Source organism: Diceros bicornis, chromosome 4 (assembly GCF_020826845.1).
Source record: "Diceros bicornis minor isolate mBicDic1 chromosome 4, mDicBic1.mat.cur, whole genome shotgun sequence".
Classification (NCBI taxonomy): domain Eukaryota; kingdom Metazoa; phylum Chordata; class Mammalia; order Perissodactyla; family Rhinocerotidae; genus Diceros; species Diceros bicornis.
In genome coordinates, this window is record NC_080743.1 from 9,844,533 (window position 1) to 9,867,586 (window position 23,054).

The following is a 23,054-nucleotide window of genomic DNA, read 5'->3' on the forward strand; positions in this document are numbered from 1 at the left end:
TGAAAATTTAATTCAGTGCCTCCCTATCCCCACCAATTCCCAGAGTGGCCACACTCTAAAGCATTGATAGTTGATCATCACTTAGGTTTTGAAGCTTTTTGAAACATTTGTTATTAAAGTTGGATCAGAAACCATGATTCATACAATTTCTGCCTTGGAGATTTATTGAGATTTTTTTGTGGCCTGCTAGACAAACACTATAAAAACTCTGTGGCTGCCTCAAAACATAGTTTGTTCTTTGAGGGTGTAAAATCAAATATATATATTAATTCAACATCACTAATATTATTATTAAAATTTTTTATTTTCTTATTTATTTCTCCCTGATCTGGCAAAGGATGAGTGCTTTTAAATAAAACTTTCTCCAAGGATTTGTAAATTTGTAAATATTTCCTATGTCTTTTTTTTTGTAAGAAGACTTGAGATATATATATATTTATACCTACATATACATATATACGTATGCACACATACACACACACATATATATACACACACATAATACATATGTTTTCATGTGTATTTTATATTACTTGACCTATAAAGGTTCTTTACTGGTATAGATTGCTAGAAGAGGAACTTTCATTTCTCCGGCTTCATAATTCTATGTGGATTTTGGCTTTTGGCTAGAATAATACTACTGGCTTGTCTCTCTATTCCCATGGAGGAAGAGTGAGTTATCTGAAAGTTGAATTGGAAGAAGGAATTAGTCATGGTCTGACGGACTCAAGCATTGATTCTTGTCCGTGCTCTAGGTGACAGGGATAGGCTTTCCCTTTGTCAAGCTCCTGAATCAACCTCTTAGTTGGTTCCAAACTCATGAGGAAAGCTTATTAAACTACGTACTGTGCTCCCTCAAAATTAATATTGTAAAATTATTTTTACTCCTCTTTTCATTTTCAGTGAGTTGCTTTAACAAATCTTTGTCTATTCTTTAAGTTAATTTTTTAAAATTATTTTGCTTTAGATTTGCTTTATGTAAACAATATATCATTGTTTATTATATTAGCATATAATAAACACTAGTGTTTTTAAATACAAACCCAATGTTATTTTTCTTTTAATAGGAAAATTAATCATATTAGCTATTATATGTGATATTTTCATTTGCTTTTCTCTTTTTTGTAAGTTCAAATTTTTATGGTTCATGGATTTCCCTTCCCATTTTGCTCTACATAGAAGAGATTTGCATTCATGTTTCCTGCAGGTAATTTTACTGGGATTTACTTTTATCATTTAACAATATTACTGAACATATGTTTCTTGGATTATCAGTATTCAACAATTAAATGATGTCATTTTCTCTAATAAGTGAAAGATAACATTTAAGACGTTTTCATTGCCTCCCTATGAGTTTCCTCCCGCCTCTCCAACCATTCTGCTCTCCACTCTTCCATTCACCTCAAGGGCCCTGTCAGTTCTTGTTGTTTAAAGAATATATTCTGAATTATCCCTTTCACCCTCCTCCCTCCCCCCTTTCCCTCTGGTAACCACCAATCCAATCTCTGTCCCTATGTGTTTGTTTATTGTTGTTATTATCTACTACTTAGTGAAGGAAATCATACGGTATTTGACCTTCTCCCTCTGACTTATTTCACTTTGCATTATACCCTCAATGTCCATCCACGTTGTCACAAATGGCTGGATTTCATCGTTTCTTATGGCTGAGTAGTATTCCATTGTGTTACAATGTTATAAACCAATGTTACTGCAATAAACAAAAAATTAAAAAAAAAAGAATATATTCTGAGCTTTCATATCTAAACGTTCTGTATTCAATTCTTATATTTATATTATATAGACTTGAATGCAAAATGTTTTCGAAGGAATTTATGAAATCTTGTTTATATCAATTGTTTGGAATTACATCTGATAGCTGGTATCAAAGGACTCCTCTCAGTACTTTGATCCTATTTTAATTCCATTATTAAGCTACTAATGTTAATCTATCAGTTGTAAGCTAGACAGGCCTGTGGAGAGTATATTTGCTGAGATATTGCACAGCAATGAACTTTCCTGTTGTTATCACACATTAATGATTGGTTCTCATGCCACAATATATGTCTCTCTAAATTCTATGAGCATGGTTCTATTACCAGTTGTTATTTCATACCATAGACAAGAAATCTGAGGATAGTGTGAATTTTTTTTTAACTTTTCGATAGGAATACTTTTTATGAGAGACTGAATTGTTTTATATTTCAGTCATACATATGATTTAAAAAAAATTTAATAGGATATATCTAGGTATGTGGGCTATATTGATATGTATACTCAGGGCTTTTTTCAGTTCATAAAAGTTTTCAATTATTTCTTTGAATACTGCTTCTTTAGTTGTTCTTTCTTCCTAGAAACACTCATACTTGTTAAGTTAAATATGAGTTCAGAGTCCTCCAAATCATTCATCTTCTCTGTCAGAGTTTCCATTTCTTTGTCATTTTCATCTATATCCTGGAAGCACTCCTTCTTAGTTTTAGCATTCATGCAGTCATCTCTAAACAATATATTGTTGTATTTGGCTTATTTTTGAACTTTGTATCAACAATCTCATGTTATATTTATTTTTCTGTAATTGTTTTACTGTAAATATTTTTTTCTTTAGCTTAATATTATATTTTTGAGATTCATTCAGACTGATTCATGTAGATACTATGCAGAAAAGTCTATTATACACCCAATTTAGTATTGATGAACGTTTGGGTTGTTTTTAGTTTTGTTGCTAGTGCAAAGAATGCCTTTACAAATATTCTTGTATATCTCCCCTGGTTCTTATGCATACATATGCAGGGAATGCATACATATACCTTAGAGAGAAATTGCCAGGGTGTAGGGTATGCACATGTTCAACTTTACAGGTGATACAAAATTGCTTTACTAAGTTATTGTTTCAATTTGCATTCTCCTCAACAGACTATGCAAGTTCTTTTTGTACTACATTCTCATAAATATATATTTTAAGACATTTAAATTGTTGTTAATATGTTCCTGTGAATGAAATGTGATAATGTTTTAATTTGTATTTCCTTAATAACAAATGAGATTAGACAACTTTTCCTATGTTTATGATCTATTAGACTTTGCTGTGAAATGCCTATCATTTTTTTCATATATTATGGGATTTTGTGATTCTTTTTTTAATTGATGTTCTTCATATTTTCTGTATATTTAATCTTTGTTGGATTTATGTATTTTAATACCTTTCCCAATTTGTGGCTTTTCTTTTTTCTCTCTTTAATAAAAGTTATTAATTTTAATGTGGTATAATATATGTCATTGTCTTCATAGTTCTAATTTTCCTATTTAGTTAATCTAAGGAAACTTTCCCTACCAAAGGGTCAGATAGATAGTCTCCTATGTTGTCTTTTAGAAATTTTTAATAATTTGCCTTCACAATTACATTCTCAGTTTATCTGTAATTGCCTTTGCTTATGTTATGAGTTAGAGTTTCATTTCCTTTTGTTTGTTATTTATGAAAACTAATTGCTCCCAAACCATTTGTTTAATGGTTTATTTTTTCCCTACTGATCTGCAATATCTTCTCTTTCATATATTGGAATTCTATATACACATGGATCTGTTTGGGGGCTCTCTGTTCTGCTCAAGTTATATATTTGTTTATTGCATTGATATCACATTTTTAATTACCATATAGTTGTAACACATTTTGATATCTGGTAGCATATATTGCCCATCTGATTTTTTTTGTTAGAAATTTCTTACATTATCAATATAAATTTTAGAATTAGCTTGTCAAGTTTCATGAAAAACAGCTTGATTTTTTATTTGAATTCTAATGAATCTGTATTTTGTTTTGAGGGTAGCAACATTTCTAAAATATCACTGAGTATGTTACACCTTTCCATTTAATTAGGTCTTCTTTAATGTATTTAAATAATTTTATATGTATATTTTGTTAGATTTATCCTCAATACATTTAGGTTTTGTTGGTAGTCTAAGTATTATTATTTTTCTCAATTGGACTTGCTGTTTCTGCTGGTTTATAGCAATATAATTTAATTTGGTATATTTAATTTGGTATATTGATTTTAGATCTATTAATCATGATAAACTCTTATTTAATCTATTAATTTATCTGTAAATCCTTCTAGGTTTTGTATCTAGGCAATCACATCATCTTAGAATAATGGCAGTTTTAATTCTTCTTTTCAAATACATTTACCTCTAATTTTTCCTGGTTTTATTGTCCTGGCCTGGCTAAGAAAAGTAATGAAAGAGATCATCCTTGTTTTAGCTGATTTTAAACGAAATGTATTTACATTTCATCCATGTGTTTGATATTTGCTGTAGCTTTTTATAGATCCCCTTTGTCAGCTAAATATGCAGTCGTCCCTTGGTTTCCGCAAGGGACTGGCTCCAAGAACCCTGCAGATACCAAAATCCATGGATATTCAAGTCGCTTATATAAAATGGCATAGCATTTGCATATAATCTATGCACATACTCCTGTATACTTTAAATAATCTCTAGATTACTTATAATACCCTAATATGTAAATACTATGTAAATAGTTGCTATACTGCATTGTTTAGGGAATAATGACAAGAAAAAAGAAGTCTGTACATGTTCAGTACAGAAACGACCATCATAGGCCTTTTGACCCATGGTTGGTTGGCTCTGCAGATGTGGAGCTCACAGATAAGGAGGGCTGACTGTATTTTCAGCTTGCTGAGAGATTTTTTTTTAAATTGTTTGATCGATTGGGATAGTACCGTATTCTTTCATCATAATATAATTCCCTTTTTATTTCTTTAGGAAATTAACATCTTGTTCCTATTCATTGGGGATATTTCCAATATTTGTACTATTTGTATCTTATTTTGCAATTCGTTTGTTTTTCTGCTGGTGACTTGCTTTCTCTTTTGTGCACTAGATTTTTGAATGAGAATACATGTTTCTTTAACACCACTTACGGAAAATTTTTGAGCCTTGTGTTGAAAATGTTTTCTACAGAGAGTATTGCTTTCTCTTCTGTCGGGCTTCCAAGGGGCCAGTCACCCTGCAACCACTTTAAATTTTCTACTTGGCATTTCTTAGACTCTGTAGGGAGTGTGAATCCAGCCCAGAATTGACGTAAGTGAACCTTGTCATTGGGAATTCTCAGAGAATAGTTTTCTCTCCTTTAACCCCATCACCCTCTATCAAGATGAGGATAGGCATAGCAGAGTGAGCTTTCATTTGTGTCCTATTTCACCCCTGAGTGTGTCACCCTTTCATTGCCCCACATTTATGACGAGGGGGTGTCACACTATTGTGAGTTTCCATACCAAAAAGGGCCCAGCTTTTGTCTCCAGCCTCCCAAGACTGTCAAGTTAAAACCAGATTCCACACCTCCAGGGAGCAGCTGGTCAGGGCTCCTTGCCCAATGGAATAGCATTTTGTGGTACTTTCAAGATTCCAATTTGTGTTTCTTATATTGCCACAAGCTTGGCCATACTATAACAGACGTATTTTCACGTTCTATGCAGCTTCTAGTAATTTCAGGTGTTTAATACTGGGAGGGGTTTTTCTACACATCTAGTATGGTTGACGGAAGGAAATAACTGGTCACCAGCTTTCTTTGCATCACAACTGGTCATCTTTATAATGCACCTTATTGTTTTTCCTCATGTCCTTTCACCTCAGCCTATTCTCTCTTTATGATTTTGTGATATCATTTTTGTGGAGGAAATGGCTTCTTGTTTCATATTAAGTTATGTTTAAAAAGTTTTCTAACATTTTCTCCCTTTTGCCATAGCCAATCTTTAAATAATATATTCATCTTCAAGTTTTTTTAAATGTGCTCTTTTTTTCTTGTGCTAGTGTACATTTGCATATTTGCTAAGGTCCCCCCCACTCCCCTCTTACTGTGTGGAGTTCTGATTGGACATGACGCTGCTCAGCATACAGCTATGTAGCTTGTAAATACCCCACTCACTGTCTTCCTGATTGCTGGTTGGATACATTTATGAGGCCAAAGGGCAGAGCACGTCCGTGGTCACAGTTATGGCCCCCTTTCCTGTGTCTAGCAGGATGAATCCATACAATCGACAGGATCGACTTGAGTTCCTCTCCTGCTGCTAGTCCCTGACACTATAATGCTTGGAACCAATGGAAAGCTACAATCCCCAGCATGGTCTGGTCCCAGTACTCGTCTTATATTTTTCTTCCCACATATGAAGTTTTAAATTGTGAAAACATACCCCATGAAATGCAATGGACCTGTGGCTAAAGGAGGGAAAGCTAGGGAATAATTTTCTGACTACCTGCAAAAGCTGCAACCAGAGGGGAGATTGTCCAGCTTATGTGTGGTACAGTCTGGAAGTTTCTGAGCCAAGAAGCAGAAGCTCAGAGAGAGAAATAAAGTTCTCTGTTTTCTTTCAGGAAGGCAGGGCTGTTTCTTCCATGAGGCTAAGCTGGGTATATCATCATTTTTTTTTTTTTTTGCATTCTAACTCCCTGAGCCTTTCACTTTGTGGAAATTCCTCCTGAATGCTGGCTTTGGGTAAGTTTTAGGTTTTGGAGGATTACAACCATTGTTCCTTTTTCTGTCTTCAAGTCATATTTTGTCAGGAAAGTTCATGTCAGAGATTGATGGCCAGATGCTATTTTGAATCCAATTTGATTTTTGAGCAAAATCATATGGAACTTTAAATGTATCATATTCATAAATTAGTTTTTTCACCATGATTGACAAAATTTGCAAATATAAATTCAGCATGCTCTTTTTCACCGTGGAGAAAAGAGACATCCATCATTTCCTTACCCTTCTCAGGAAACTTTTTTTGTTTGTGTGTCTGTGAGGAAGATCAGCCCTGAGCTAACATCCATGCCAATCTTCCTCTTTTTGTTGAGTAAGACTGGCCCTGAGCTAACATCCGTGTCCATCTTCCTCCACTTTATGTGGGATGCCGCCACAGCATGGCCTGACAAGCGGTGCGTCAGTGTGCGCCTGGGATCCGAACCTGGGCCGCCAGCAGCAGAGCGCACACACTTAACTGCTACACCACTGGGCCGGCCCCTCAGGAAACTTTTAATCATTGCTTCTGGACTAGACTTTTAAAGAAAGATATGAGGCAAAAAATTCTACTCTATGCAGAGAATTTGAGCCTATATGCTTGACTGTATTAATCAGGAGAGGCTAAGCTACAGTAACAAACAGACCTGAACATGCAATGAGTCAATGAAAAAGATGGTTAGCTCTCACTTACCTAATAGTCCATAGTGTCCCAGATCAGGGAAATGTTAGGAGTGAAATGAGGTAAGTGGGGGAGGGGTATTCTGCATACAATCACTCAGGGGTTCAAGATAATGGTAGCTTTGTTCTCTTCATCATGTAGCTTTCAAGGTCACCTGGAGATTACTCTCCCAGTTAGCCAGAAAGGGAAACGCACTGGAAGCGTGCATGGGAAGTTTTTATAGGCCAAGCCTGGAAGTGGCCCATGTCATTTCTGCTCACATTTCTTTCACTGGAACTCAGTCACAGGGCCAAAACGAACCCCTGAACAGGCCAGACACTGTAGTCGAAGCAGTGGGTGCAGGAAGGAGACAAAGATAGATTTTAATAAACAATTTGAAATCTCTATCACATTGAATTATCTAGAAAATTCTATCAGGATTCTGGACTCTTAGTCAGACTTACACAACTTGACTCCTAAAAAGCTCACAAATTATCAGATTCATCTATCTCCTGTTGGGCTGTGCAGAACAGTTCATGGGAGGCTTTAGCAAAGACTGTATCTGCACGTGAATTGCACTGAGCATCAAAGTCCTCTTGACATCCACAGAGTAAAACAGAAGGTCTGCAAAAACAATATTCTCACAAATGTGAAACAGCATTAACAAATGTAGCATTTGTGAACTTCAGCAAATTACTGATACACCTGCTCCATCCTATCATGTAAATGTACACTAGCTGGTTGCACTTAATGCAGAAACACTCTCAACATCTGTTCTAGCATTCAGAACACTGATTTGCTTAGACTAGGTCAAAGTATGATTTATTGCAGAAAAAAATTTAATATTCATTAAGCTAATACTTCTCATTATATTAGTTAAAAACTTGAAAATTTTATCTAAATTCCTAACTCTAACTCCTAAACAACTGAGGAGTGGGCATAAGATATCAATTACCACCAGACTACTTTTAAGTATTTGATAAACTGAATGAACTATGACCTCATGGCAATAAGCGCAGAGTAGTGAATCTTAAACATGTAACACACACAGAGCATTCTAAATAGTATCTTATCATCTTTCATTTTAGTTATGAAAATCATAACTGTTTAATGCTCCCAGCACAGTGGGCATTTTTTGTTTTTTGTTTTTGTTTTTTGCACTGCTGTTAACTTTACCGTGTAGCAGCGGCTGCATAACACTGAGACTGCCTATGTTCACTATTAAACAAAAGCTCTTATTTCCAACAATATGTGAACAAACTTATTTTGAGTGCAGCATCATTCCCAAGAATTATTTATCGTGATTGTTTTATCTATTCACTGAGAATTCTCATTTTCTTGGTTCTTTACTTTATTTCAGTGTCAGCCATTCTGACAGCTAGCACCTGTGCATATTCTGGTTATTCAAATCTTTCCCTCATTACACACAGTGATCCTGTCTCCTTACCCATCAGGCTATACTATCTTTCTAACAGTCTCTGGAGTTTACACGGTTTACAGAAAATAATTAAATTCCATTTTTAATTTACATGGAGGCAGGCTGGTATAATGAAATAGCCTCAGACCCAGAATCAGGATCTCTGGATTCCATTCTGAAGACTTCCATGAACTCCATGATCTAATTTCCAAAGCCATCTGAACCCAAATGCAAACGTCCATAAGATGAAGGAATTTGGGTGATTTTATAATCATTACCAACTGTAGAATTCCATGTGTATTTATTTTACATTTATTTATTTACTCAACCAATAGACATTTATTATCATACACTGTGCTAGGTATTGGGAATAATAATAATATGCACTAAGCCTTTTTATGTGTTAACTTAGTTAATTCTCATATTCCCCACTTAATGCTTGAAGAGACCGACACACACAAAGCTTAATAATTTGCCCAAGCTCACGTAGTGGTAAGTGGCAGAGCCAGGATTCAAAACCAGGGTGACCAGCTCCAGAGCGTCCTTGTGACCACTGGGCATCCTGCCTGAAGCACAAAGGGGAGTCAGAGCTCTTCAAAGAGCTCACAGGCTGCAGAGGAAGATTGACATGTAAACAAATGGGGCCACGTGTGAATGCTGTACACATAAACATACGATACATGCAACATGGAAAGTCGTTTGCCTTGAGCTAGTCACTCCGTTGGCCATATATTATGACACTTAATCCTAAGAGGGAATCTTCAAGGCGGGTGTAACTACCTCCAGTGTTATATGCAAGGAAACCAAGCCCCTGAGGGGTTACCTAACTTTCCCAATACTCCATGTTAATCAGTGACTGAGCTGAGACTAGACATCACGTTTGCCTGATTCCAAATCCTGTCTTCGTTACCCTCTGTCACAGTCTGTTGCACACACAGCATCCCTACTTTGAAATTTTCTGAAACTTATTTCTCCATTGTTGTACTTATTCTTTCCATGAAGTTAAAATTTGGAAGTAAAAAAAAAAAAAAACAGGGTGGGGGGTGCTGGCCTGGTGGCAGAGTGATTGAGTTTGGCCCACTCTGCTTCAGGGGCCTGGGTTTGCAGGTTCCGATCCTGGGCATGGACCTACACCACTCATCAGCCATGCTGTGGCAGCGACCCACATACAAAATAGAGGAAGATTGGCACAGATGTTAGCTCAGGGCAAATCTTCCTCAGCAAAAAAAAAAAACCTTTGCCCAAATTTGCTAACAATGCATGAGAGAACAAAATTATCATCCTAATAACTTCTCAAAGAATTCACAAAGTGAAAGAATGAGATTAGCTAGAATCATTTGACACCAAAGCCAAACAGTTGCTTTAAACCTTTGCTTCCTGCCTGCTGGGAGTGGAATCCTTGCAGTCCCTAAGAAACTAGATACTTGGATCAGAGAAACACATCAGCATCTCAGAATTAGAGGATACCACAGAGATGATTCCTTTATTTTATAAATGGAAGAATTAATACCTAGAAGTTTAAGTTCTTTGTCCAAAGTTTTATAATTAGTTAAGTAGTTAAAAATAGAATTCAGATCTTCTGCTTTTCTTTCTCATACTCATTATCCTGCAATCTCCAAATTTATATATTTATTATAATCACCCAGTAAATTTTCAAAGAAGTGTTACCCATTTATTTATAGGTAAATATCATATAGACTTAATAACTCAGTATATTTGGGCAGTGGTTATGGTTATTCAGGAATCTGTATATTTAAAATGTTTCCAAGGTGACGACAAAATTCATTGCTAATTCCCAATACATAGATGTCTTTCAAATATTGGTTTAGTATTGTTATACACGTGGGTAGAAATAAGAGGGAGGAAAGGGAGGAAACCGAAAAAAAAAAAAAAAGGGTAATGAGAAAAGAGTAGTAACGTGCTAACGACGGTGAGAAAGAGAGAATGAATACAGAGGTGAAGGAAGGAATGAGCGGGGACAGGGGAGCAAGCTCACATGTACAGAGGAAGTCTCCTCACATGGGGTCCCTTCTGTTCCAAATTTATCTCCCACAACTCTTCTACACCCTGCTTTTATTTATAGTATTTCTACTGTAGTTTCCCTCTAATCACTCCACGTTCGCTCCCTTCACACACATACATACACAAAACACACAAATACGTGCCACAGTGTACATAAGAATACTGACAATTCTCGTGAAGTTGAATCATGATGATGTGGAAAAGACCCAAGAAGATTAATTCAGTGTTGCTCCCGTTCTGTGAATGGCTCTCAAGTGTTGAGTTAAAAACAATTCAAGGGCTGGCCCCATGGCTTAGTGGTTAAGTGCACGAGATCCGCTACTGGCTACTGGCGGCTGAGGTTCAGATCCCGGGTGCGCACTGACGCACCGCTTCTCCGGCTATGCTGAGGCCACGTCCCACATACAGCAACTAGAAGGATGTGCAGCTGTGACATACAACTATTCACTGGGGCTTTGGGGAAAAAAAGGAGGAGGATTGGCAATAGATGTTAGCTCAGAGCCGGTCTTCCTCAGCAAAAAGAGGAGGATTAGCACGGATGTTACCTCAGGGCTGATCTTCCTCACAAAAAAAAAAAAGAAATCTCTTAAAAAAAGAAAAATTCCATAAATGGTCTTGCTTGATCTACATCCTCACTGAGAATATGCTGATAAAGCTGGACTTTGATAAACACAGGTTTATAAACTGTATGTTTGTGCAAGGTTTGAACTTTCAAGATCAGTTTGAAGAAGAAGTTCAGAAGAGGCCAGCCTGCAGTTTTCAGAGTTTGACCCTTTGGCATCTCACTGCAGCGTGAATCTAGAGGAGGACACCATCAGAGAAGCACACAGAGAAGTGTGTGACAGATATATTTGTTCTTCTGTCCTGACTTCACCACTCTTCTTCAGTTTGGCATTGAGTCATTTTCAACCCACAGTATTTTCACCCTGTTAGAAATTGTTTTCTTACTGCTAACTGATGGTCAACACTCTATTATACCTACTGCTTTATATCTTTTTTTTCTGAAGTGATAAATGCCAACCTAGAAAGAATCATAAACAAAACAAAATAAACAGATTCTCATCTAGCAAAAAGTATTGCTCATGTATTAAAGCAAGGAAATTGTTTCGTCTTTCGCATTTAGAAAAAAAAGGAATAAAAATGTGTACATTTTGTGATCGCAGATGCATTTTGATTTTCCTCGAACAAACGGTAAAAGATCACTCATAGACCTTTAACACTAAAACTCCTCCCGTAACCTACATAAAAGTTCAGAATACATTTATGTCAAATTGGATAACAGACTCATTACGTAAAAATAGTCTTCGCACACTAGTCATTAATTGAAGTGTATGCTAAGATTTAAAACAAAGGACCGATTATGCCCCCTTCAATAGAAGGAATCAGGTATTCTTTAACTGCTTGTTTAATAACACAGTTTTACTTCAACTGACGGATTATATAAACCGTAGAATTAAATCTGAACTTTTTATACCATGAAAGTCCCAAGGTGAAATGAAAAGGTTTAATTCTTAGATTTCTATGTTGTTTTATTGAAGGGAAATGTTTTACTTAAAAATGTTTTCTGGGTGATTATCCCCATGTTTCTAATACTCAATGTTCGATACCTGTAGGGATTTTCTTTCAAATTTCTTAGCTCCTCATAATTCTTTTAGCTGGAGTTGTTCCCAATATTATCATGTTAATTCTTTCCTTTGCCCTTTCCATTACAAAACAGAAATCCTCCAAGTGTACTCCATGGATACAGGAAATAAAAATATTTAAATACATTTCTTTAATATTCAGCTGTATCTCTGAATAGTTCTATCATCTCAAAGTTATTCTTCTTTGACTGTGAAACACTGGATCCAAGTCTGCCTATGAAAATTCATGAACTCCCCTGGAAACTTGCCCCGCCTTCCTCCACTGCCATACCCACCCTCCTTCCTGTTTCTCTTTTCAGCTGGACAGATCAAGCAGTGCCTTGTCCCCTGACAACTGTGGGGCTAAGCAAAGGCTGCTGCTTCTGTTGGGGAGATCATTCTTTCCTTTTTTTCAAAAAAAAAGTCTGTCAAATTCACTTTTGTCCTTCAGACACCACCAGGGTCAAGGCCTCTTAGAAGCTTTCCATGATACCCCAAGGCTGTGTGTTTGGTGCCTCTGATAGCCTCGTGTAGGACCTTATGATTGGTTTATCAAAACACCTGCCACACTGTATTATAACTATGTGTTTATTTTGTCTTTGTCCTTCCCTAGATAGTGAACTCTTTGAACAGTCTCATGGTAAGCAATAAGTAAAGAGGTAAATAAATACATATATAAATCTAGATTTACTGAAGTGCTTCATTGTTACTCTAGAAATGGAATATGAACTAATACTTTATTTAGAAGACAACAACATGCACTGTTTATGCCTTGAATTGTTCCAAATAAGTGTTAATTAGCTTATAAGGAAATATAAAATACAGGAGTATAGCTTAAATTATAAGCAGATGTGAAAGATGAGGTAAACGGAAAGTGAAGATAGGGGCATAGAATGGAGCCAGAAATAAAAGCTAAGGTGATAATTATGAATTCACATTAACACTCATTTTTCTTCTGGTTCTATGATAGTATCTTTGCTCCATTCCCACTCTGAATACTGGGATTTTCTCCTTATTTAAGGTGGTATATACTTGTCATCTGCAATTTCTTCTAGTATTAAGTCTGAAATGTCTGCCTAATTCGCCCACTCGCCCAAGGTTTTGGAGAAAACTTTAAGAATAACCTAAGAAAGCTGGTCATTTCCCTAGAATCCTCCTCCTTCTCCTACCTCTTCCCGGTGGCTCCTCATTTCAAGCTTTGATACAATTGTACTAAGTTACACTAATTGGTACATTCTATTCCACATGTTTGGAACTAGTTCTACTGGAAGATAAAGTGCATATTTGCATAAATGAATATGCATAAGATGCAAAATAATGCACAAATATGGGTCTGTGATTAATTGGATAAAAACTTGGTTCACAGTGTACCCCTAAAACATCTTTACTGTTGACCATAGGAAGAGTTACTTAACTCTATTTTACTGGAAATTATGTGTGCAAAATAATTTCTGATATCAAATAAAATGATCAATATACAAATCTATCACGAGTGAAAATGGAAATAATGTTTAGATATCTTTTTACCTTAATCTAGTTGATTCTATATTTTTTCTGGTTAATTAATAACTTCCTTTATTCATGTCTGTTTTGTTCTTGAAAATCAGGGAAGTTATTAAATGTTTTAATCTCCTTGAACCTCAATTTTCTTATCTTTAAAAAAATGGAATTAGTGCTTCCTCTCTCTGGACGAAAGCACTACATAAATGTCAGGTTATCTTTATTGAATCCACATGAAAAATTTGGTTAAAAAATGGTATTGGAAGTAAACTAGTCAACATACAATTTACTTACTGTCCTGGGGGAAAAAATGTAAATGTGGAGGAAACCTAATAACTCTTCTCTGTTGTGCCTAATAGAATGATTCACGCAGAGAACCGCATCTTTTTAATAACTCATTCATTCAAAGACTATTTTGGGTGCCTCTCATGCAACAGATGCGGTTCTATGCAATAGGAACACATTTGTATTTCTTTTCCTTGTTACGACACATTGTACAAAGGAAAGGAAAATCCCTTACCGCACAGAGCTTACATTCTAGAGTGAAAATAGTCAGAGGGAGAGATTTTTTTCAATTACCTACAGTGAGCCAGGCACTTAAGATAGGTGCTATATGTATATATCATCTCATTTAATCCTTACCCAAACCCTGAAAATTATGTATTATTGCCCTAAATTTACAGAATTGGAAATTGAGACTCAGAGAGGTACAGTGGTTTCCCAAGGTCTCAAAACCCAGCAAATGGTGGAACACGGGTTCAAATCAACTATGTCTGACTATAAGGCCCACATTTCCAACACAGTTACTCTTACCTGGAAAAATACATATAAATCGGTGGAGAGCAAACAGCCTCTGTTACAAGCTCAGAGAACCCTACGCCTGTTACTAGTAGCGTTCATTTTGAAGGGCTAGGCTTGCAGGCTCTCCTCATTCCTAATATCTGGGCTCTGCTTCTCTATAAAGATCTACCTTACTTCATTCATCTATGATACTTTCTAAATTTCCCAGATTCTCAATTTGGCTTCCAATGAGTCAACTTTGCTGATTCTCTAAACTCCGGTTTCTCCTTTCCTAATCAGACCTTCACGGGTTCCTGTTTTTCCCAATTCACTTGAACGCACAGGCTTTCTGGAACTCATTCATTCTTCCATTTTTTAATTAACAATAAAAATTATGGGACTGGTATCCTCTAGGCCACTTCTAGATGGGATGGAATCCAAATGCAAATGAAACAGTGAATCTGTCCGACTCTAATCCACTGGCTCCTCTGGCTTAGCTAATCAACTGGTCCAAAATTTTTCCTCTCTTGCTATGTGTGTGTATGTGTATTAATCTCTCAAGTTCTGGCTATGATAACTGTCATGATTCCTTTTTATTATTTTAGTTTGCTTTTCAATTTGACAAGAAATATATATGTACTTATATGTATGTGTGGGTGTGTATATACATATATAAAGATATTTATATATATATATAAGAATAAAAGAAAATACAGATAAAGACAAAGAATAATTACCTACAAAATCTCCCTACCCAGAAATAAGCTTTTGCAGAAAATCTTACTAGCCTACAAATTTCTTCCTATCTATAGTAAAACTTCCTGTAAATAACTCCAATAAACTAATTTATTCAATCAACCAACTAGCCCAATCTATATAAAATAAGTCAATTATAACAATCATTTCACTAACTGCTGTTTAATAAAATTGAATGGAAATCCACATCAAAGTGCTATGAGTACAAAGTGTGCAGCAAATATGATGTTATTTATCATATATATTAAATGTGGCTGATGTAGTAGATGAATAGTAAAACACTAAACATTTTTAACTTGCAGGGAACCTAAGTCTCTTTCTCAAATTAACCTATCACATAACTGAATCCACCAGACCTTATGAAAATTTATTACATTTCATCTTGAACCCCATTTGGGAAAAGGGACAGTTTCTCCTCAAATTATAACTCATAAAGTTACTGCAATTCTATATGCACAGTCAATATTGATTAAAAACAATGAAAAGAAGGGCTGCCTTGACCTGGTGCAATTCTATCTTCCAGGAACCTTCTGGTTATCAGAGCATGTGCACTTCCATGCTGCTAACATAGACCACTGTGTTCAATTTTGCGCTTTGACAAACTCAAGCTTGTTCACTAGGCTTTGGCTAATTTCCTTTGGGAAATCAGCTCAGTAAAATCCATAGATAGCGCTCAAGTTTTGACTTTTAAAGGCCCAAAACGCACACTTTCCAAACCTCCTTATAACCAGGAACATATAGACATACACTCATACACCTACACAGCTTAGATATCACTGGTATATGTGTGACATAACTATTCCAGAACAGGCAGAATTTAGGTCTTGACCAGAAGTGTGAACAAAACTCATCTCTTACAAAAAATATCACTTCAACAGATGTGAATGTGATTGATCAATCAGTAGTAGACACAATTCTTCATGGAACATTTAGGAAAAGATGAGATATCAAAGGTATAACTTGGGAAGGAGTAGAAAACAAAGTTGATTGTTTAAAATAATTAAAAAATCCTGTTAGGCCCATTTTTTTAATGTGAGCTATGTTAATACTGTGTTGGCACCAATATTGCCACTTATGACTGTACTTTAACTGAAATTAGTTCTCAAAAAAGGTAGTCTGTGTCATGATATAAAAAGTACCTCCTTAACTTTTTTTTTCACTTTCCTTTTTTCCTTCCTGTTTTCCTTCTTAAGTTAAAGTTAGGTAACAAAGTCTTCCTTCCTACTTATTCTTAGGGGTCTGACACCCTACAAAAGCCACTGAAGCCCCTTTCTCAGCTGATGGGATGTCTCTAGGCTCTGCTTCAAACTCTCCTGCGCCCACGCTGTGTTGGAAGACAGCTCTCCATGGGTCTCTTGTGTTTCTACCTGTCTTGTGAGCGGAGGCACTGACAGGTTTTGTTCCTCACCATCTTTTCAAGGATGTTTGTATAGTGAACAGTCTTGGAAGACAGAAGTAGTAGGTAGTAGGCAGGTTTGCTTACAGTCCAGAAGAATAAAGATAATTTCTCCCCTTGCAGCAAAGGGCAGGTTTTTTTGCTGCCATTATTAAAAAAATCGAGTTTCTTATGCTCAGGGAGCCTCAGCTATGACATGAACCCACTGTGTGTGTAGATGTCGCCTAGCCCTCATCATGTCACCCTGCAGTAATTGGAACTTGGGGAACTGATGCAGGAAAATGACAAGACTCCGGCTACTGCTATTGCTATGACTAATAAATTGCCCTTTGTCTCTGTCTTCTGCCAGCATCCAAGAAACTCTGGCAGATCCTTCACAGTTCTTGACATCATGTTTCTCTATTTTTCTGCTTTATATACGGATTCTCTTTTCCACTCAGATTCTGTAGATGATGACTCATTTGGTTGGTCATCTAAATTTTCTTTCAGTTCGATTTCTCTCCAAATTTCTGCCTCCTTATTTGACCTGTCTCAGTCTAAGGTCCTCACTTGCCCAGGAAAAAACAGAATCCTATTAATAATAAGTGACAATGAACTAAAGTGAGAGGGATAAAAAAGAATGTGTGAATACAAAGGGAGGTGTGGATTATACATGGAGCATGAGCCCCTAAGAATCAATACAGCAGCTGGGTTTTCAAGTCCATCCCATTGGAGACATCATCCTAGAGACCTGCTGGGTCTGGGGTTTGGGAGTGGGCTGCATCGCCAGGGTGGGTGCCTTGTTTATTGACAGTTTGACTCTGCCTTTATTTCTTAGTTCTCACCATTAAAAATATTACTTCCTTAGTAATCCTATTTCTTATCTCCCTTCCCAACCCCCCAACAATGAAATCAGGAGACTCATATTCAGATAAGCATGGTTCGTGATACAATGATCAGGAATTTTTACTTGCTTATTATCTCTTATTTCAGAAAGTTTGAGAGGGATGAGCACCAGGATTCCTGAGAATCAATGAGAGCTTATCAAAAATGCAGATTTCCAGGCCATATACCTCAAGGATTTTGATTCAGCAGGGCTGATGTGCGGCACAGAAATCTCCCATTTTTACTAAGCTTCTTGGGTGAATCTGCTGAAGTTTGTCCGTGGAACATTATATGAGTAACTCTCCTTCAGAAACTGCCTCCTGATCTGGCACTCTGCACATTTGCTCAGTCTCCAGAGATAGTTCAACCCCAAATATATAAATTAGTCACTGATAAATGTTAGTTGATGGCAGTGATTTGCCCTGGTAGATATTCAACTGCCAGAAGTGTTTTGATAGTTATTATTTTGCCCATGAAACTGAAAGATTCATAGTAATGTTAGAAAACAGCTTAGTTTAACATTTTGGGATCTACTTGGAACAATTTCTTATGATCTATGATCTATGGTACAATACTATGTATGTATTATTAGCAATGGCGGTATATACAAAGATGTATAAATGGAACCAAAAAATTAGAAGCTGTAGCTTATAAACACTTTTGGTAAAATATTATTATCTCAAAAGTATTTTATTTGAATAAGTTAAACTATGTGAAAATTTTTGAAAGACTAAGGGAGTATTTTTGAAAAGTACAGACTACAGCAGTCATTGCTATTGAGATCACAAGATATAAAATAGAATGTTAATGAAAACACATCTTACATCAGTGTATGGGATGCATTTAGAGAAAGGGCATAACATAATGGCATTGATGGTTCTGCAGGTATCTCTTAATATCCTAACTTCCTAATAATGATGCTGATGGGAAAATTCTTTCTTCATTTTCTCAATATTTTCCAAACTAAATAGAGTTAAATAACCCAAGTAATAGCAGCATCACAGCCATGGCTCTTCTCTTTGAGTACAGATCAGCACACTTCACTTCCATCAGGTTTGATTAGGAGTTTCACACTTAAATTGAGTTGGAATACACGCCAGGTGAAACCCATGAGAATGAAGAAAATACAATGTGTATACAGTGCTTTAGAGATAAGGACACCATAGTTTAGAATGCCAGGAGTAGGATGCTACTGGAAACACTTCCATCTATACATCACTGAGTTATTGTGGGATTACTCGGGACAACTGATGTTACATAAAACAGGTGAACAATATTCTAACATTTACACATTTTCATTGTTAGTAGGTGGTCTTTATCAATAAACTGCCTCTTAAAAAACAGCAACACAAATTTCAGACAGAATTTTTCAGCTGTTTTATCTTTTCTCTGAAGTTATGCTGATAAAAGGTGACGGCACTTACAGTTTACGACAATTTTTACTTTTCTCACGTCTGGGAATGACACATCATTTTCCGCACTGCATTCATATTCTCCAGCCTGGTCCCTTGTAATTCCATAAATGTCCAAATATTGTCCATTTTCAAATGGTTTTGCTACAAGAATAAAAGTTACAGCACGTTTTATTGTAGCCACCTCAGGTTTCATTCAAGTAAAACAACAATCTCATGTCTTCCTATTAGATATTGCTGATGAAACATTTCCAAATGAAGCTGGGGAATTATTAAACCCATTGTTCTCCCACATTCAGAGGAAAAGTCAGAGAAAAAGCAGAAACTGAACAAGGGATACTACAACAACCATTTCCCCAGAACAGGATATACATGTGTTCTTTTTAATTGATTGTGGTCTCCTAACCTCATCACACATCAGGTAGAGCTCCGCACATTTCTGTAATTGAGATCAACAACCTCCTAGCAGTGTAGATGAAATTCACCAATACGACTTGGTACATATTGACTTCCTTTACACAGTGTCATCTAGCAATTTGACACTTAACCTAACTAAATGCTACTTTTCTTTTGGGGAAATCTCATACTCATTTTCAAAGTTTCAAGCCAGACAGCTTGAGAAGAGTGTAGAGATATATTAAACCATTGCCATATTTCAGTTTCCAAAAATATTAATTTTTCTAAGAGAAGTACATCATATACTATATATATAACCTACCCAAGAAACCTCAGAAAAAAACTTTATGACTCTAAAACTAAGAGTTAAGTGGTCATAAAAACAAACTAATCTTTATTTTTTAATATCCCAGGGAAAACATTCTATTTGACTAAAAATAACAGTAGATTAAATACATAAAGAAAATCACAGATGCGAGAATATCTCCAAATGAATGAGATTTGGGGAAAAAAGACCACTTTCTGAAATAAGAGAATTTTTATTGATTTGAAAGCGGAGAATCATTGGGCAGGAAGGATATCTAGTCTACTATCAGGGATATGGCAAAGAAAGAATGAGCCCATGAGAATTTCAAGAGGGAGGACCCTTCTCCCTCCTTGCACAGGTCTTGAAAAATCACATTTCAATGCATACCAAAGAGAAATGGAAAATGAAACAATGATTCCATTAAATGATGAGTTTTCAAAAGTCAATCTTATTTTTGTTCTCATCTTACTCTGCTGCCAAAATTATTGTAATGATGTAGAAATTAGAAAACTAGTAAGAAGATTCAATTTTATATGAATAAAACAAAATGAAATTTAATTATGGTGCTCCAAATCTAAAACTTATGTCAATTAAAAAAGTTTTTCTTTTCTGTAGGTTCTCTGAGTCTCTATCAGTTGCCACACTTTCTGCCTTCCAGGTAACCATAACTTTGTTAATTGAAACCTAGAATGTTTAGAATGAGTATAATTAAGTCACCTCTCCACTTATTTGGCTGATTTCAGGTTGTAGATGCAGGGGAGCTATACTTCTGACATCATAGTTGGCTGATATGCTATTTCAGGTATATAGAGGTAAGCTGACGAAAGCAACAGTTGTCTTCAAAGTTCATATTCTTTTTTCGTGTGTGTGAGGAAGATCGGCCCTGAGCTAACATCTGACAATCCTTCCCTTTTTTTGCTGAGGAAGACTGGCCCTGGGCCAACATCCATGCTCATCCTCCTCCACTTTACATGGGATGCCTGCCAAAGCATGGCCCGACAAGCGGTGTGTTGGTGCGCGCCCGGGATCCGAACCGGCGAACCCCGGGCTGCTGCAGCAGAGCACCCGCACTCAACTGCTTGTGCTACCAGGCCAGCCCTCAAAGTTCATATTCTTAAAATCTGATTTTATAATCATCTTCTTAGCTCAACCTAGTGGCCTGCTCTGATTCTAATACACAAATATAATGTTGATTTTCCATTGTTCTCTTCTTTTGCTCTTAATTTCACCCTTACAATAAAGATAATCTAGGCTTAAATGTGTCTGTAAAAACTGTTGAAAGATAGGGAGGACAAAATCCTTATTCATATCCAAGAATTTTTAAAGTGTAACTTGAATTATAAAGTAAAGGCAATACTAAATGGAAATTAAATATGAGGAGAATTGATATACCATATCAGAATTAAATAACCTAGTTGGGCAGTACAAAATGAAGCCAATCACAAATGAAAAGGTATACTATTGTGAAACTTTGTAAAAATAAATTTATTAGGATCTGACTTATTTTCAATATTAAAATGTTTCTTGAATATTCCTATTTTTGTGTACTGACATAATTTTAAGAAATTATATCCCCCCAAATGCATTCTTTTGATAACAAGCATATATTATAATCTATTTGAATAATCTACTATTATCTATTTCTTAAGTAAATCATTAAATATGGTGTGTATGAGTGTATGTATGATTGTTTTTGCTATTTAAACATTGCAAAAATATGAACAGTCTTTTAACGTATTGAAGGATAGAAAGAAACACATTAATTTGTATGCATACCAGGAATCAAAAAGTATAATGAAGAGAGAGAAACAGTAGGTTTCTTAAAGAAGAAGCAAGCATTTGTTTTTCTCTCCTAAATGGCTAAATGGCAGACTCTGAAAGATTCAGAGCAACTACAAGAAGCTGTATGATAAAATATCATCAACATCAGGACCCATCACTCAACTCCGGAGAGCATTGTTCACATCTATTGAATGTTTCACTGCACAATCTACATAACCATATTGAGGGATCCTTCTCCAACCCCACCAGAGAACAATGTCCTTACAACTATCAGAATTACCAGTAAATGTGTATGCATTGCATAAATCAGTAGCTACTGAGGCAGTGAATGGATGATATTGCCAATACCAGCTGTCAATAATATAACACAAATATAAGGACACTCAGGAAAAACAAAGCATAAATGCATGGTCAACATCTTAATTTCCCCACTGGATTACTGGTACTTTAAGTCATCCTGTTACATACTCCATTCACCATGCATCAGCTCTTCCAAAAGGTGAGCTCTAAGTATTCCCCTTTTCTTACACGAATCGTTCTGTTTCCACCCTGAACTCATCTTTGCTTTTTTCTCAGTCTGATCTTACCAGACTTGAATTCCAGATTTGAAACTTGGAGTTGCTTTGCCCAGGATTTAAACCCTGTAGTTCAATAGCTGTCTGTAATTTGCTTGGTTGCCTCTTTGGATTTGGTTGTGCCATATATAGTAATTCTTTACCTTAGTTTTGGAACCAAGGAAACCAATTCTGTCTTTAGACACTTATCTGGGTTTCCCTCTATTCCCATCACTCCACTAACAAGAAGAGAGGATTTGGGTATAGTACATTAAAATGCAAAGAAGGATATTTCAGTTCATGAAATATAACTCAACTTATCCCCCAAAATGGAGGGGAAAGACCACGGCTGAAGGGATGTAGGGAGCTAGGTCATGAGGACTATTACCAAAGCCAAGACTACAATGTTTCTCAGGGATATGTACTATCCTAGGGTACTTATTACAAATCTAGATGAGTTATAAAAACATTATCTCTTAGGGTACCAATTATAAATGTCAGTGAGAGAGAAACACATTGTGATATGGCAGCCTTCTTCTTGTCACAGATTTTACCATTCTCCATGAGTGCAGCAACAGTTTCTGTTTTGCTCATCTCTGTGTCCCTAGCTCTAGCATAATGCCTGAAACATCATACACTTGGTAAATATTTACTGAACAAATAAATACATACTTTGATTAATGTATTAATAAAGCCCTGTAAGGACAGAGCACAGAAAATCTAAAGTAAACACTTAAAGTTGAAGAAGTTGCCACTTCTCTTTCAGAGTCATGAGGGAGGAAAAGAACTTTAAAAAGAGGTGTCGTCCTTGGTGACATCCTGAAGTGATAGGTGATGGCACTGGTGAGAACAGTCTCTGTACAGTTATCAAAGATTCTTTTTAAAATTATCAAGACTAACAAAAACTTTAAATACAATTTTGAAGAAAAAAATATAAGTACTGTCTATAACCTAAACAATATTTTCTTTTGTGCATAATCTCTTCCAGGCATAGATGGATTCTTCTCAAAAAATAGAGGACTGAAGAAATTCCACAAGCTTTCAATGATGCCACTATTATCACCATCTTCA

The 23,054-nt window shown here is 36.0% G+C and overlaps 1 protein-coding gene across 1 annotated transcript in view; it reads right to left on the reverse strand.

Moving 5' to 3' along the window:
• The window catches only part of NEGR1 (neuronal growth regulator 1), a 473,734-nt gene that overhangs the window by 254,947 nt on the left and 195,733 nt on the right, over positions 1 to 23,054 (reverse strand). The window contains exon 4 of the mRNA XM_058540322.1: positions 18,957 to 19,088. Coding sequence (XP_058396305.1) covers positions 18,957 to 19,088 — 132 coding nt within the window. The remainder of the gene's footprint in view (positions 1 to 18,956; positions 19,089 to 23,054) is intronic.